The 17343-nt window shown below is 40.7% G+C and overlaps 3 protein-coding genes across 6 annotated transcripts; 1 reads left to right on the forward strand and 2 right to left on the reverse strand.

Annotated features, from left to right (window-relative positions):
- Nucleotides 1-726: 726 nt before the first annotated feature.
- Nucleotides 727-2410, forward strand: LOC128454165 (putative nuclease HARBI1). 2 transcript variants are annotated; one of them, XM_053437439.1, is made up of 4 exons: nt 727-1388; nt 1468-1580; nt 1661-1772; nt 1881-2410. In XM_053437439.1, exons 1-4 carry the CDS (start codon nt 956-958, stop codon nt 2249-2251), a joined length of 1029 nt encoding a protein of 342 aa, XP_053293414.1. In that variant the 5' UTR covers nt 727-955; the 3' UTR covers nt 2252-2410. The 2 variants fall into 2 exon arrangements, with proteins under 2 accessions (XP_053293414.1, XP_053293415.1); XM_053437440.1 differs by having other exon boundaries at nt 1884-2410.
- On the reverse strand, nt 2296-4201 carry LOC128454167 (uncharacterized). Of its 3 annotated transcripts, XM_053437444.1 has the most exons (8): nt 3824-4201; nt 3660-3730; nt 3233-3409; nt 2911-2969; nt 2775-2837; nt 2625-2687; nt 2405-2536; nt 2296-2321 (listed from the first exon to the last, which is right to left on the reverse strand). In XM_053437444.1, exons 1-8 carry the CDS (start codon nt 3994-3996, stop codon nt 2301-2303), a joined length of 759 nt encoding a protein of 252 aa, XP_053293419.1. In that variant the 5' UTR covers nt 3997-4201; the 3' UTR covers nt 2296-2300. The 3 variants fall into 3 exon arrangements, with proteins under 3 accessions (XP_053293419.1, XP_053293420.1, XP_053293417.1); XM_053437445.1 differs by having other exon boundaries at nt 2296-2536; nt 3984-4201; XM_053437442.1 differs by having other exon boundaries at nt 2296-2536.
- A 3514-nt stretch (nt 4202-7715) lies between these two features.
- Nucleotides 7716-10816, reverse strand: LOC128454166 (eukaryotic translation initiation factor 4 gamma 3-like). Its single transcript, XM_053437441.1, has 2 exons — nt 10222-10816; nt 7716-8804 (listed from the first exon to the last, which is right to left on the reverse strand). Exons 1-2 carry the CDS (start codon nt 10624-10626, stop codon nt 8319-8321), a joined length of 891 nt encoding a protein of 296 aa, XP_053293416.1. The 5' UTR covers nt 10627-10816; the 3' UTR covers nt 7716-8318.
- Nucleotides 10817-17343: the final 6527 nt, after the last annotated feature.

A 17343-nucleotide genomic window follows, 5' to 3' on the forward strand; every position in this document is an offset into this window, starting at 1 on the left:
GTTCAGAATTGTGCATCGCACGCATATAACACCTGTTGTCAAGAACAAAATGGATTCTAATATCTCCCCGCTCTGCTGGAAATGCAGATCTGAGACTGGTAGTTATGCCCACTGCCTCTGGTCATGTGTGAAATTACAAAGCTACTGGTCTAGTATTGTGATTGAACTGACTGTTATCTTTGGTGTCCCAATACGGATGGACCCTATGTGCCTGATACTTGGTCTCCCAGAGGGTAGGATCACTGACAGTAAACACAGGAGACTTTTTAATATACTGTCTTTTGCTGCTAGAAAGAATATTCTACTCTTCTGGAATAAGAATGTTGTTCCAACAAAAAAGTCATGGCACAACATTGTGATGGACTGCATTCCCAGTGAATACATCACATGCATGCTTCATTCAAAAATAGATTCCTTCTATAAGGTCTGGGACCCTTATTTGCAGCATATTGGGCCCACACTGTCATCTTCCTTGCTTCGTGGATTTCCCAGATCAGCCTAGCCTGTCTCTGTGACTTTGTCTTGAGTGGTTATGTGCACCTTGTGGCCTTGCTATGTCTGTATGCTCTGTATTGCCTTGTCTTGATGTGGAGGGGAGGGGGGGGGGGGGGGGCGGGTTGGGAAATGTGCCCAATGTCATTTATTTTTATTTTCTTAATTATTTTCTATCTACTGTACCCACATACCCACATTTGTTTTTTTTCCTTTTGTGTCGTGTCTGAGCAGGGGCCCGTTTCACAAAGCAGGTTTAGTGAAAACTCTGAGTTAGTTAACCCTGAGATGAGGGAAACTCTGGTTTTTCAGTTTCACAAAGCCAGTTCAGCTTTACTCTGAGTCAGTTACCCTGGCAACATACTCCGTGAACCTAACCTGCTCGCTGGCAGGTTTTCTTCAACTAACCCCGAGTTTCTCCTGCTCTTAAGTTGAAGCCTGCAGACTGAAGGCAGTGGCAGACATGGCGTGTCCTTTTATTGAAGAGCCAGTTGATGTCGAGGCGCAGATACTCCGCAGACATCTCCACCGGGAGAGGATTATTAGACCCCGATTGGATGTTTTATCATTCCCTGATGAGTATCTGTTTGAGCGTTTCCGTTTCTCTGCATCATCTATAATTTATATAAACGATATTCTCAGCCCTCACATCGCTCACATGACGCATCGTGGACATGCTCTCAGTTCCGAGCAAATTCTTTGTATTGCACTTCGTTTTTTTGCCAACGGCAGTTTTTTGTATAACGTCGGTGATGCAGAGCATGTGTCCAAGGCAACTGTCTGTCGGGCTGTCCGAAATGTGACACTTGCACTGAAACGGCTACTATGCACGTTTGTAGTGTTCCCAAGTCACAGACCCACCAGACTTCTCAAAGAAGAGTTCCACAGAATTGCAGGTATCAGTCTAAGCAGTAATTCATTTGTCATAAAGCTTTGAGACTTGAAGCACTAATCAGTCAATTTGATATATTTTAGGGTTTCCAGGTGTGATTGGCTGCATAGATGGCACTCACATTCCTATCATCGCTCCTTCAATAAATGAAGGAGATTATGTGAATAGGAAATCTGTCCACAGCATTAATGTGCAGGTAGGCCTAAATAGTAGCCTTTAACATTCCAAATTAAATACACTACACCATACAGCTAATTACTGTTCTCCACTGTGAAGATCATATGTGATGGAGCCCACATGATTAACAATGTGGAAGCGAAGTGGCCTGGGTCTGTGCATGACTCACGAATGTTTCGTGAGTCGACACTGAGTGCCAGATTTGCCGGTGGTGAGTTTATATATATAATTTATATACAGTATATAGTTATATCCTATGATCAAATATTTTGTTTCCTCCTATTGCAACTGAAACAAACTGTATCTTGTATTATCATAGTAGAGTTCGATGGTTACCTACTCGGAGACAGAGGGTACCCCTGCCAGCGCTATCTGCTGACCCCTTACCCTGACCCTGAGCCTGGCCCACAGCGACACTACAACTTGGCTCACTGCAGGACACGAGCCAGAGTGGAGATGACCATCGGGATACTCAAGGCCCGGTTCCAGTGCCTTCGTAGGCTCAGGGTCACCCCAGAGAGAGCTTGTGACATTATAGTGGCATGTGTGGTTCTCCACAACATTGCCACTATTAGAGGAGAACAATGTCCTACTCTTTCCCCCTGTGATCCAGGTATTAATCATACCCCCCCTGCTGATACACGAGATGGAAGAGCTGTTAGAGACATGATATGTGTCAATCATTTCTAACTGACCCATCACCTCCCCAATGTTCAAGAACGACAATATGCATCTCATTTTATGAGGTCTTCTTTATTTCCTAGAAGGACAAATTTTGTACAGTTGTTAATCCTTTGTTGTTGAAACAATTAAAAAACATCCACCTGTGGGCACGTCACCCACCTTTAACTGATGGTCCAGCAGTTGTATTTCCTTTTCTGTTTTGGTGATCTGCAGCCTTATGTGCTCCATTTCTAGGTGTGATTTGTTTATTTGAGATTCTAAATATACCTTGTAAAGTTGTTTCACAGGGAGCTATAGGAACATAAATGACATTGAATTTCAGTGCCATGTCTATTTAGTGTCATTGTAAGTTGTGGGTCAATGCTGAACAACATCTTACTGAGGTAAGCTGTGCTGTGGAGGTTGATGGACCTTCTTCCCCATTGTAATTTCCAGCATGGCTCTGTTAGAGAGAAAGAAGTTGCAAGTTGTATTGTGGAACAACACTATTAACTGAGCCAAAGTTATTTAAAAAAAAAAAGGTGTATACTTCAGCAGGCCTCTCTGCATCTTCCCTCTCTGTGGCAGCTGATAAGGTTTCTTCATCATCCTCCTGTAATGAAACAGAATGTGTGTGTTATATTCTACCAATTATGAAAAATCTGTGGAATATTAAGAGTACTTACAACAGCATGGAGGTCTGTTATGGCAGAAGGCTCAACGAGACAGATTACACCATCAGTAACTGGTAGAAAATGAAGATTAGACAGTTGATGATTACCCAGAAAAGTGCCCCACCTAATTTAAACACAATTTTTCAAACTCTGAGTCACCTTAAAATAGATTGATATCTGAAAGCAAAAGCAGCCAATTGCAAAGAACTGTAGCTTACTGCTACAAGAAAAATCAGTGTGCCAACTAAGTTGTGTCTAAGATGAATGGGTGGCCATTACTGAGCGAACACTAGAAAAAGGATTAACGTACATGCCATTCATTTGAATAACTTACCTCTTATGTAGGCCCCTGTGACCTGGGGCGTGGGTGGGTCCGATGAACTCCCCCCAGAGATGCCCTCAGCAATGGGTCGTCCACTGTTCTGACTGAGGGCCATCTTTTCAGCCTCTGTGAGAGGTGGTGGTGGTGGACCGCCACCTGTTTTGCGGGCCTCAGCCTTTTTTCTGTTGGCTATAATGGAGGTCAAATTTAAATACATACAGAAAACACATCTTTGGAGACTTGTATGTATAAAAGGCATTTAGGTGTTGCTTTCATAGAGACAATATTAAATACTGGCAGTGTTGGGATTTCTCTTTTTTTTGCAGATTTCCCTAATTACTTAAATATATCCATCACATGTTGAATGTAGCCACTAAATGCTGTTTAATGAGGGCAGGCTAAACAACATCACAATTGCTTGTACTTTATTATACCTTACCTGTTTGAACTACATTTTTATATTTCATCTTTAGCTGCTGCCAAGTCCGTTTGGTGCCTGTTGGGTTGCACCTGTGCTCACAGACACACATATGGAATATAATTGTTGAATAAGTGGAACATTCAAGACAAAACATTTCTTTTTTTTCTCAACTTAATACTGACGCATTGACTCGGTCAGCAATTTCCTGCCACGCAAGATCCCGCGCTTTTGCTGCTGCCACAGTATTGCTTCTTTTTAAAAATATATGCTCACTTTCTGCATACGCAGTCATTAATATTTCCAACTCCACTGGGGAGAAGTAGGAGGATCGAGGCTGTTTACCACTTGTTGCCATGGTGAATCATGTTATCTGTGTTCCATTGATGAAGGCTTTTTATATCCTCATGCACAAGCTTCACTCAGGGTTACCTTGACTCTGAGTTGATTGAACTAAGTGTTATCACCTGTTCTGAAACCGAAAACTTAGAGTTTGACAGCTCAGAGTTGCTCAACCCAGAGTTAAGGTTTTAACTCAGAGTTTGTTGAACCTGCTTTGTGAAACGGGCCCCAGTTCTGTATGTTTTGTGTTATGAGAAAATGTAAATAAAAAATATTATTAAAAAAACAAAAAAAGAAAAAAAAAAGAAACCATTGCTTTAAAACAAACATATTTAATCATATGAACTAGTTAAGAATACACATTCATACTGTGCAAGGAACACACTTTAACCTTAAAATGACATGAAGGACATTGTGAAAAATAGATAAATTATGTAGAAATCAGTAGAAATAATATATATTAACAAAAATCTTCGTTATTCAATGAGTTATATTTTCTAGGGACATAAAAACTGTTAATAATCTGTAAAACAATGAACGATGAATAATATGAATATCTGCTGATAAATCCTAATAAATCTTTTGTTGCGAAGGTTGCAACTGAATCACTTCTCTCCTTTATGAATCCTCACGTCTCGTACAATAGGAATGAATCTTAAACCTTTACCAGACCCAGATCAACTAAACGGTTTCTCTCCTGTATGAATCCTCATATGTTTATCTAGACTGCAAACACACAATAAAACACAATATAAAAACCGTATAGACTAAGTAGCAGGGGGAAATGAGCTTTTAATAAATGAATTGATACATCGAAAATTTCATTCTACTTTTAATTTCTAGTATGTGTAGTGTCCATGAATTAAACATGGACACTACAGGGGTATATCAGGCAGTCCATGCCCAACATACTATATTGCAATCTTTCTGCAGCACAAACCTGAGAAACGAGAATACATAACACATCAGTATCATTACTTAGGTTTCCATGGCTGTGACCCAACAGCTGCACTCCAGCTGTTTTTCTGCTTTGCTAATGAAAGAATACTGCATAGTCACATGCAGTATGCGTTGAGAGCATAGCATCCTGGTTTAAATGTTACTACCAACACATTTCTTTTGGTACTCTGTGTGCATCAATCATATTGAGTAAGGGTGAAAATTAAGATGAATTACACTACATACAGTACAAACGACACAAACCTGTTGTACTAACAGGAAAAAACTTCCATCAAAGTCGAACACAACACGATATGGATGATGGGTACACAGTTGTAGCGATGGTGGATACTTGTGTATTCAAAAGAAATGAGCTGTTAGAAGACCTACCTTGTACATAGCTAACCGTCAAGTAGATAAACTACAGGTCTTTTAGAAGAATTTAGAGAAACCATTAATATTAGAAGAAGAGAATTTCCTTCTCTAACAGAGAAACTGTCTATATTAATCCTAATATAGCTTAAAAACCCAAAGCAAAGAATTAAATCATTTCAACATGCATCAGTAGACATTCAATTATCTGAAATAGTTTTAATAAAACATGCACTTGTCGTAGTGTAGGTGTGCTATGTCTTGAAAAACAGCTTCAGATTCCTATCACTTGTCTGTGCACATGTACTAACTTTCTGGAGGCCAAGTATGAATTACGAAATGTGAAAATGGGTTTAAAAAAAAGAACTGTACTTGTGTAACAGTGTATTGTATATAGGTGCATCATTGTCAGCTGTAAAGCCAGTTACAGTTTATAAGTAGGGTCGCATCGAAAAGTAATTTCACGTAAAAAAATTATAAAATTTATAAAATCAAAGTATTCACACAATGTGCTTCTGTGCCATATCAGCAAACAGCTCCAGAAGGTTTTGAGGTACGACCAGATACTCTGAAGGGACATCAAATGGAGGGATAGTCCAAAGGAAGCGGAGAAACAACACATCAAGGCATAACATGAGAGATGGATGGAGTTGATGTGCTAATAGTCCAATAAAACCAAGTATATTATCAGGTGCACAATTCAGAAAGCACTGCTATCAGTACAGCTGATTTCAGACTCTTTTTATATTTTTTATTATATATTTTTATTGTTTTTTAAAGCTTACAATTTGGTCTGCCTGTGTGTGCATCTGTATACAGTCCAAACTTTCTTGGGGATGCATGACAGATGTTGGGGGGCGCCAATTTGAAATCTCGCCTAGGGCGCCAACATTGCAAGGGCCGGCCCTGTATTAACTCAATTATGTATTACCTCAATCGGGGTTGAAATCTACCGCTGGCCACAGGGCTGACTCTGTGGGGTTTTACTGACACCTACTGGACAGAATTGAAATCTCTAAAAGATCATTAGTAAGACTTTCTTATTGATATCATCATAATATTATAAGATGAGCTGGAGCCTCAGTATCACGGATCACGTTCTGTCATGTTTGGTTTGTCTGGAGTACCTGTCTCTATGAGGAAGACGTACGTCAGGTCTAAGTAAAACATGTGCTGTGATGGTATCAGTGACAACTCTCCCTCAGATGAGCTTATTGGGGGAAGTGACAGCTCAACACATTTGTGACACATGACTGTTGCACACTCTGCCAACATATCAGCCTCCTGGCAACGGGCTGCAGACTGAATAACAGAAGTGTTGACTTCTTGGAAGTGATGTCGCAGTCATTGCAACACTGTCGGTCATCAGGCCTTTATTAGTCCATGACCCTTATCCCCACCTGAGGTTTAGGGGCAACTACATTTCTTAAACTTCCCTCTGAGTTCAGTTTATTTTCATAATTTCTATCATGATTAGTTCAGTTTTGTATCTGTTTTATTATCTATATTATATTTCAACAACTTTGTTCTGAACGTTTATACAGCTAAAGTTATGATTACAACAAAATAACTGAGTTTTAAAAAGAATGAACCTGGTATCCTTTCATTTCTAAGTCCAGTATTCCACTCCTCTTTTAAGATTAAGATTAAGATTAAGATGCATTTATTAGTCCCAAACACATGCACAGACATGCACAGGCACACTCATGCAGGTAGGGAAATTTAACCTCTGTTTTTGACCCATCTGGTGCAGGACACACAGAGCAGTGAGCGAAAATGTATGGCGCCCGGGGAGCAGATGTTGGGGGAGTAAGGTGCCTTGCTCTGGGGCACTAGACAGGGTAGGGAGAATCCTCTTGGATTTTTGGACAGATCATCCAGGTTCGTCTTTTTGTTGTTTCTCCGTGGAATCGAACCAGAGACGTACCAGAGACCTTTTCTGCCCATAGTCCACCGCCTCTCTAAGTCTGTTATCAGGATTTGTTATGTTTCCTTCTCTTCCTTCATAATTACTGGATGCAGCTGTTTTTCAGAAGCACATATTACGGCGATAAGACATCACAAACCAAAATCACACTGTGTAATATCAGATCATATCCTTTATTTAGAATAGAAAAAAGAACAAGTGTATTTACATTCACATCTACTGTGGTATACAATACAATAAAACTTTACAATAACAGCGTTCTCCAAAGTCTGTACAGGGTTTAAGTGACAAAAGTTGAGTTTACATTGTGGATGTTAAGGCCAAGCTTCGGACACAGAGGCAGAGACAGAGGCTGAGGCAGAAGTAAAGTTTAAATATAATTTATTGGAAGTCCAATAATAAGGGCAGGCAGGCAGGCAGGCAGGCAGGCAGGCAGGCAGGCAGGCAGGCAGGCAGGCAGGCAGGCAGGCAGGCAGGCAGGCAGGCAGGCAGGCAGGCACTGGAGTCGGGGCAATAGTCCAGCTGCTGGTCCTGGGCAGGGAGACAGAGGAAGTCAGACAGGGAATGAACAGGACCTTTACGGAAATCTTAAATCTTGGCTGCGACAACTGAGTGTAACTTAGTCTATAGTCCGGCACCGACTGAGAGCAGGAGTGGAGCTTATATAGGCAGCTGGATAATTAAGACCCCAACTCCAGCACACCAGGACCTCATCTGCAATTAGCGACGTCACCTGCACACACAAGCAAGAGAGAGAGAGAGAGAGAGAGAAAGAGAGAAGCTAGAAGGCAGGTGAGGCAGGGGCCATGACAGTGGATCGATGAAGACGAGGTGGAAACTTTAAAAACCTCTGACTGAAGGAACTATTCACCTGAGCCGGTGAGGATCAGAAACATAATGTAAAAGTTTTGAAAATATCTCATCTCTCATTATATATTTGACACATTTTCATAAGATCAGACACTGGTAATAATTATTGTACTTGCTGACAAAGTGGCTGATGATACAAACAGATAGAAAAATCATCTCTGCCTGTTTTACTCTGTTTCTCTGCAGCACTGCGTAAAGTAGCCAGGTGGATAGCAGCATGCTGTGGCTGCTCACTTCCTTGCATCCACCGTGTCCTTCAACAAAAGGGAGAGCCTTGGTGCCCTCCTCCCTTTCTCTGCGACGAACTCCAGCTGGTTATAATATGAGTCCATCACCTCCCTGGACGTGACCACCTCCAGGTCCTGCTGGATGAGCTGGAGGAGCTCACAGAGGCTCTCGAGAGACGGCCCGTCTCCATTTTGCAGCAGCCTCCTGATGCAGTAGTGCATTGCTTTCTCATCCAGAACCTTGGAGAGGAACAGCTCCCCAATAAACCGGATGGTATGTATGGAGCGACAGGAGGGTTTGGCGTTGTTCTTCTCTTCCCTCAGTCGATCAATAACCCTCACGTCCCTGACTGGCTCTAGGCAGGACCCCCCCTTCCGGGAAATGTCCTCCCTGTCAAAGTTCTTCTTAAACTCTGCCTGGCAGTGCTTGACCAGCAGGGACCTGAAGGAGACGCTGGCCGACCAGTCGGACAAGGATTGGAATTCCACCTGAAGAGAAGAAAACCATAAGGAAATATTAACACAAATGCAACTCACATACTTAGGAAAACATTGTGATTATTTATGTGTAAAGAATCACTTTATACAACAAACACCAAATGCAGTCAACAGTGATCAGTGTGTGCTGATTTTTATCCTCAACTCTAAATTAACTTATTATTTTATTAACCAAAGTGACGATTAATTTTCCTCGATTTAGTATTTCAGGTATTCCTCAATGAACTTGTTTATGATCATCACAAATCCTTATTTAAATTTTTTCTTTCTTACTATTTGAAAAAAAAGTACTTTTTGTATCGCTACCCTTCTAATTCACATAATGGGTAAAAAATGACCAATTTTAATTTCTTATGTTATTTCATGCATGGCATGAGTGGTTCTTTGCTATATCTCTGAAATCAATTTATTTCTTCATTTAATATTCCAGATAATCATTAGTTATTTTGTTTTAGATTAACACAAATCATTATTTTCTTTTTTCCTTTCTTACCTTATGAACAAATGTAAATTCTTATTAAGAGTTTCTTCACAATCCATTACTAGTGAGAAAGAATAATATGTCCAATACAAAAATATATGTTTGTTCATAAAGTAATAAAGGAGAAATAAAGATCAATATTTCTGGTAATCAAAAACTGGATATTTAATGAATACCTGGAATATTAAATTATATAATACATTTATCTCAAAGATATGACCCATGGTGTGCATTAGAAGGGGTTAGCATAGCTTGTTTATCAAAGTGTTAAATGAATGTTACAACCTGCAAAAAATAAAATCAACTTCTCAACTAAAGCCTGAAACATGCTTCTGCGTTTTCACGGGCCCGTAAGCGCAAGAGCCCTTCCGGGTCCCTTACGTGCTTATGTATCCCTCCTTACGTGCTGACGGGTGTCGACCCCCTTTTCTAAAATTTACGGCAAAGCTCCGCAAGCTCACTCAGCCCGCAAGGCTGTGATTGGTCTGCTCTACATCCCTTCTGGAGCTGCATTTCCGGTTTCATGCCCCATAATACAGGCAGAAACAACGGGAGATTTAGAAGAATGAATATGGACCAAATAGAAGAGCGTTTGGCAGAAGAGATCCGAAAGTATGTCCACTTGTATAACCCGTCACTGACTGGCGTATTTGTCCGCCTGAAAAAGGCTACAAGGAGCCGCAGTAGCTATGTAAATAAACAATCGATGAAGAAGAAAGAAGGCGTCTCTCAGGTCGTCTTCGACAAAAAGCATTACTCCGCCTAGTGTTCTGGCGCGGAATTGCTTTGTAAGACGCGCAACGGTTGGGGAAGCATGAATGACAACGAGTCTTGCGCCACAGCGGCGTGAAAAGACGCAGACGCAGTCGCAGAAGCATGTTTCGAAAGAGGATAAAAGTAGCTTCCAGTCATAGATGCATCACTTACTGTTGAGAGGCGCTGACACAGCTCCGCGAAGACTGCAGCAGAGTCTGGTTTCTTCACGGCCCTCTTGAAGACGAGCTCAACCGTTTCCTGCAGGCTCTCCTCACCGTCCATCTCCTCGTGACTTATGAACGCTTGAAAGTTGTCCGTGACACAGCTGACGGACTCCTCAGGCCGGACCTGCTCCTTCCTCACAGCTTCCTCCTCTGTCTTCTCGGTCCTCTGGATAGACGGAAAGCCAAAGGCGATATTCACCTGCGGCTGATGCTCGTAGGAAGCAGCGTGGAGAAAGCCCACGGGCTTGGATGGAACGCGACGCCACTTCTCGCCCCTCCGATCAGGTGGGGTCCATGGCTTCTTGGAGGAGGCAGAAGCCTCCAAGGACACAACACGGGGCCTCCGGAACATCTTTCTCTTCTCTTCTGTCTATCCAAAGAAACAAGTTCAGGTGAAAGAAACGAGTTCAGGTGAAAGACCAGAGTTCAGGTGAAAGAAACGAGTTCAGGTGAAAGACCAGAGTTCAAATAGATCTTAGTTGAATTCAAGTCAAATCCAAAGAACAGAGTTCAGGTGCAACCAGCCAAGTAGTCAGACGAGAACTGAGCGAAAAGTGAAAACTGGCGGTTTCTTAAGTAACGACAGACTTCAAAGGTAAATAACTTTGAAGACTGTCGTCACTTGACCGTTGAGCTGAGGGGGGAGGGGGGGGGGTTGCTATGGTAACCTGCAGCGAAATGCATCATATGAATTTATCTAAACAGCCTATACCGATAGATACACACATACACACATAAATATACACACATACATACAAACTCAAACACACTTGTATGAATCTATTCACCTTATGTCTTTTGACCCTGACCAGAGAAGATTAGTGCCGTCACAAGGACAACAAGACTATCTATTATAGTATATTGTATTCTATTTGTATTTTTAATTTGTTTTTATATTTCATTGCATTAGTAGAAAGTATTACATGTTAACTTATTACTTTTCTGGTGTCTATTTCTGACTGTCCCCTTTGCTGCTGTAACAAGGCAGAGGATGTCGCTCCCTGTACAGTTTGTTGAGCCCTATGAGGCAAATTGTGATTTGTGAATACTGACTATGCAAATAAAAGAAAGTATTGATTTGATTCTGGGTCTCCATCAACTAAGATGCTAAATGGGAAAGACAGTTTAGAAAATTGATGGAATTATTACTCTGATTCATCACTCGCATGTATATAACAACAAGAAACAGTACAAATTATTCTCAAAATGTTTATTTACAATTGGGACTCAGTACCAGGAGATTTCTCTATGAACAAAACTCTCCACAGCTCACAAACCCCTATCGTGCACAACAGAACAGATCATTTATAAAGTGGATAGAAGTTTTATATAAAGAGTTAAAGCCTGAAAATAACTTTATTATCTGGATTTCAACTTGAGAAATTTGTTTAAATGTGTTATATCATCTTAAATAAAACCTATTTAGTTCTCAAGTAAACAAATGAAGAGGACAACATGATCAGATTAATTCAATTTGGAGCTGCACTATCAGAAAATGTATGATTAAGATTAAGATTAAGATGCATTTATTTGTCCCAAACACATGCACAGGCACACTCATGCAGGTAGGGAAATTTAACCTCTGCTTTTGACCCATCTGGTGCAGGACACACAGAGCCGTGAGCGACCATGTACGGCGCACGGGGAGCAGATGTTGGGGGAGTAAGGTGCCTTGCTCAGGGGCACTAGACAGGGTAGGGAGAATCCTCTTGGATTTCACAGTGAAGGCAGCAAATATATATTCTTGTTAGAACCAAATCTAAAACGTCCAGAATAATGACAGCAGGTAGGGGGATATTTTCAATGACAACACTGAGGTCACTTTGTGAAAGATTTGAAAGTATCTAACCTTAGTGACACCCAGTGGCAGTTTAAGAGAATACACCGGCAGACAGCAGAGCGTATAGTGAAAAAAAACTGAGGAAAACTGAGTTTATATAGTTTGATGTTCAATGCTAATGCAAATTCAATCATTAACCATGTAAAACGTTAACCACAGGTCTGAGTGTGAGTGGTTGTTTGTCTCTATAGGTTTTCCCTGCAATTTGCTGTTGACTTGTCAGGGATGTTCCCCTCCTCTCACCCAATGGCAGCTGGGATCGGCTGAAAACATTAAGCAGTATTTTGTATTATTATGTATTGAACCTAATAGATAAGAAGCTTGTTTTCAGTACTAACAGAAGAAATTTCACATAATCATCAATGCAAATAAACTGTGAAAATTGACATTCTGCATACATCTGACATTTAGTACATTTCGGGTTTTTAATCAATTTTCCAATTTTTTATTCTCATCAGTCAGAATCCAGCTCATCCTGTCCAATTCATCGACTCAGTATTTGTCAGGGATCATAGAAGAAGGCATTAGACAATAATATGCACACGCTCTATCGTTTTCACACAAACACACGCACACACACACTCCAGTACAACAGCCGTTAGGGTCTTTTGCAGCTGAATGGCATCTCCTTTACAGAAGGTAAGTGCTTTACAAGTTACCTCAAAAAGGTTTGTGCCACCAACAAAACCATTTGTATGGTCTATTCAAATAAGAGCTCCCACACATGCACACACACAGACACAAACACACACACACACATCCCAAAATGCGCACAACTTTATAAGCAGACACAAATGTATAGACACACACACACACACACACACATAGAGCTCCCTCAAATTGAAAGACCATGGCTTCTCTCCTAAGCGGGGCAATAAATACTTTGTAGCTGTGCCAACAGACAGCCCCTCTTTCAGTGTGTCATCGTGTCAACACGAGAAGAACTACATTAGTGGTCAAGAACAGGAAACTGCTGTCATTCCCAAAACCACAGCGGTGATTTTAAATCCTTCAATTGAATGAGGGTCTGAGGTTCTCATGCCTCATGTAGGATAGAAACGAATGCAGGGGGCAATACTTGAATATTTTAGCTCTCTGTGATTTACCTGTGATGTTGGATTGTCCATGTAGTTTATGAAATATAGTAAAAATAAGTAAACTTGTGATCGTGTCGCAATGCTAGGTCAAAGCTAGCTCACCTGGTCGCGTGGAAATACACAGGCTTGAGTCCTGCCGCAGGGGTCGCAGGTTCACTTCCAGCATGGCCCTTTGCTGCGTATCTCCCCCCCTCTCTCTCTCTGCATTTCACGCTCATTAAAGACAAAATACCCCAAATATATGTTTAATATAAATAAATAGTAGAAGTTCCCTCATTTTGGAAGATCAAAAATAAATCTTTGCTAATATGACGCCTCCCCAAAAGTGAAGTCAAACAGTCTCAATGGCCACCTAGTGGCTGGCTGCAGTATGGGTCATACATCCCATCTCCTCTATATAAATAGATGAGATATGATCCAAACTAAAAATCAGACTGTACATCGAATGTTTTTTTTACTCAAAGATGGTCTGAGTCATTGCAGATTATCAGCTGAGACTGACTCCTGATTGGTGGAGTCTGTGTATCGACGGGACCTCGCTACTACGCAGACTCTGGCTCCAAATTGGCATGATGGCGGTGATGGTATCCAGGTGGTTTAAGCTTCATTCCTGGATAGAAGGAGGAATTGGAGACACGTCACTCATTTCTATATTTGGTTCATATTATGAATTGTGAGGTGAAACTCAAAAACAAAGCTGAAAAATAATGTCAATAGAGAAGAGCAACTTTGCTCCCTTTATTTCTGCACAGACTCAATAATAATTGAGGGTAATAAGTTATTCCAATGTCAGCACAACATCCTGCTCAGATGTTATTGAAATCACTTCAACATCTTCGTCTGAAGACGCCGTGACCTTTGAAAACAGTCTGAGCATCTTCTATTTCACGCAGCACAACATTTCCATTTCATGCGCTCCCCCAGAGCAGAATATAAAATTTGACGACTAGCATTGAAAATAATTGGCCCAGTTACTCTTGTTCTAGTATTCTCCGTGCACGAGTGTCATTCCAAACAGCATCTGTGAATATTGCCATAGGGGACCAAAGTGAACGCTGTGGGTTTACGAAGGCCCCTAAAAGTGACTTCACTGCTGTCCAGGGGCTGTGATTTATCTTTTCTCGGATGTGAGGCAGCACTACCTTCACTGAAACAAAATATTCTCAACATCTGGAGCAGACATGTTTATCCGTGTGTGTCTGTGTATGTGTGTGTGTGTGTGTGTGTGTGTGTGTGTGTGTGTGTGTGTGTGTGTTTGTGTGTCTGTCTGTGTGTGTGCATGCTGTTCTACCCATTTTCATATTGACAGAAACCTTTGAAATGATACTCGGCCTCCTGTTCAAAATGACAGTATTTTTCCCATGAAACAAGACGTTTATGCATTTTTTCTGTCCTCCCTCTGTAAATCACTCTTTTTTAAAACACGCACATTTACACAAGTTACACTTACACTTCAGTGTGTCTTTTTGTTGCTTGAATGCGTGATCTAGTCATCCCACGATGTCTATACTGCACAGAATCTGGCTTCACATGCGAAATAATGTAGCGTTCATATTCAGGATATTTCATCCATCTTTATATATGGTTAATGATGTGGCAAACAAACATTAACTCATTAAACCATATACACAAGAAATCAGGTTCTGAGAGGTACTAGTGGTGCAAGTGGTTTATCATTTGTATAATCCTCCATGTGTCCTGTGAATGTGTGAAAATACCCACATGTACATGTGTGTCATGCTATTTAGTTGAATAATGGTCTATAAATGCAAATAAGAGTTTCCATGAATTTTTAGGGGGCCTGCCATTACTGACCTTCAGGGGGAAATAACACAGGAGGTTTGAAAACCACTTAACAGGCATGGTGTGCTATTTGTTACTGAATGGATTTATTTTTATTGAGGCTGGGTTATTATTGTTTTACAACACTAGCCAGTGTTACATGCAGAAACAGAGTCAGTCAGTACCTCTCTTTTGTTTAACACATGCTGTAAATGTAATTTACATATTTATGGCTTTAGCTTATTTCAGCATGTTGCAGAATAAATGGTGAGGAATTCATTGGCATGCAGAGCATATTCATCTGAGTTACTCTTGACACCTTGAAGGAAAACTAATATCCTCAGGCAAACTCATTCAACCCATGGTGTTACCTCTGCCAAGGAGGCTGTGTTTACACCTCTGTTCATATGTTTGATGGTTTGTTTGTAAACAAGTTTATGCAAAAGAAACTACTGGACTGCTTAATTTGGTGCAGATCCAAATCAAAATGGAAGAATGTAATGAATTCAAATGTGGTTTCATAAGGGGACTTTTGGGCCTTGGCGGAGGTGCGTACTCTGCTGAGCGCCAGTCTGGTTTGTTTGTTGTTGCTCCTGAAGAACCTCTAGCTCTGTGTGCCCCCCCCCCCCCCCCCCCCCCCCGCAAACCAAACTTACGTACAGTACATCCGTGCTTTCAAACAATCAGCTCATGTTCTGTGGGTTCGAGTGATCGTTTCATCAGTGGATCCACTGTGGCAATTTCACTTCTGAATGTTTGTGTATTAGTGGATCAGGCTGGTGATTTTGCTACTGTCAACACATCCCATGGAAATCCCAAAAGCAACAATAAATGGAATTTTGTGTCTGTTTTTTTGTGTCCGCAATTTCAAGCCCAACGATAATGATTTCCATTGCTTTACTTCTTATGTAACTAAATGTATCATATCCTCTTTGACCAAATTCAATAAACCTACGTACTCGGTTTTCTGTCCTCACTTTCGTTGTTTTCTAAATCATTTTGTATCAGCAAATATGAAACATGATCTTTTTTAATAGTTCTTCATCTCTCAGCAGATATCTTTCTTTATTTAATATATAAGCAAGCATGGGTGTTCCTCACACACACACATACACACACAAGCAGACGAACACCTTAACCTCAAACCTCATGCTAGGTGCAGACAGGACCACACACACTGTCTCACACACAAAATGTTTGGAATGCTATAAACATTTATTTCGGTTGAAAAGAGGATTTTTTGTATGTGTGTGTGCGCTTGCATGACTTTGTGTGTCTGTGTGTGTACATTACTTTTGCTGAAGGGGAAGGAAAGTTAAATTACACATGTTGGCCACCAGAAAGAAAGAGATCAAACGTGACTAAATATTTTGGGTGTGTACATAAAAAAAGGGTTAACCCTGCAGCTGAGTCACTCCTTAACCATAAAACATTTCTAAAGAGGAGAAAAGCTCGAGAGTCAATCTTTAATTTGTAGTTTTAGACCTTTGAGGACTTTGCCTGTTGTTGAGTTTGTTGAATTTATCAAATATTAGGTCCTAGAAAAGTAAATCGTTTTTTGTGTTTATCCTCAAGGTACTAACAAAGTTCTGCAGTCAATTGTTTCATTTTCTCGTGCATTGGGATTTCTCTTCTTGAATAGATGACTATGAACACATAACAAAACTTCGTAAATACACTTTTAAAAATACCTTGTAAGGATCTAATAACCATATTAATCTCAATCACTATTTAAAATGTGTTTGTGTGTGTGTGTGTGTGTGTGTGTGTGTGCCCCATGTGGTTGAGGGACCTCCCAGATAGTGGACAGTCTGTCAGGCATAGTGTGGCCACAGAAAGACACACACACACACACACTGAAGACAGTGGACTTGCTGTTGAAACGTTGTGGTCTTTTCTTTCCTCCTGTCTGTATCATTTCTTGTATTATTTAATGTCCTTCTCTGCCGCCTATGAATTATTAAATCTGTAATGTATCACCTTTCACTCCTGGTGGAGGACAACCCTCATCGAATGCGGCACTTCTTTTGGAAAAGTATGATTCTTTTAAACTACATAAGAAGGAATGAAAATACAACATTTTTAACAACTTATCCACTTTTCCTACTATGCATTGCAAAAGCTGGTTCTCCTTAAATCCAGAAATCACCATGCAAGGTCTCAAAACACAAGATATTAACAATGCTATTCTCAGAAAACACAATTAGATACAAAACTCATGTAACATCGAAATAACAGGCAACAGTGGCCACCACGGCATTTAAACAAATATGTGGACAACACACAGGTGAATGGACAACACACAGTTAGACTTGTCAGACAGACCCACGGTCCGACAAGCGACTTGTAG

The sequence above is a fragment of the Pleuronectes platessa genome, chromosome 13, assembly GCF_947347685.1.
Source record: "Pleuronectes platessa chromosome 13, fPlePla1.1, whole genome shotgun sequence".
NCBI classification, from domain to species: domain Eukaryota; kingdom Metazoa; phylum Chordata; class Actinopteri; order Pleuronectiformes; family Pleuronectidae; genus Pleuronectes; species Pleuronectes platessa.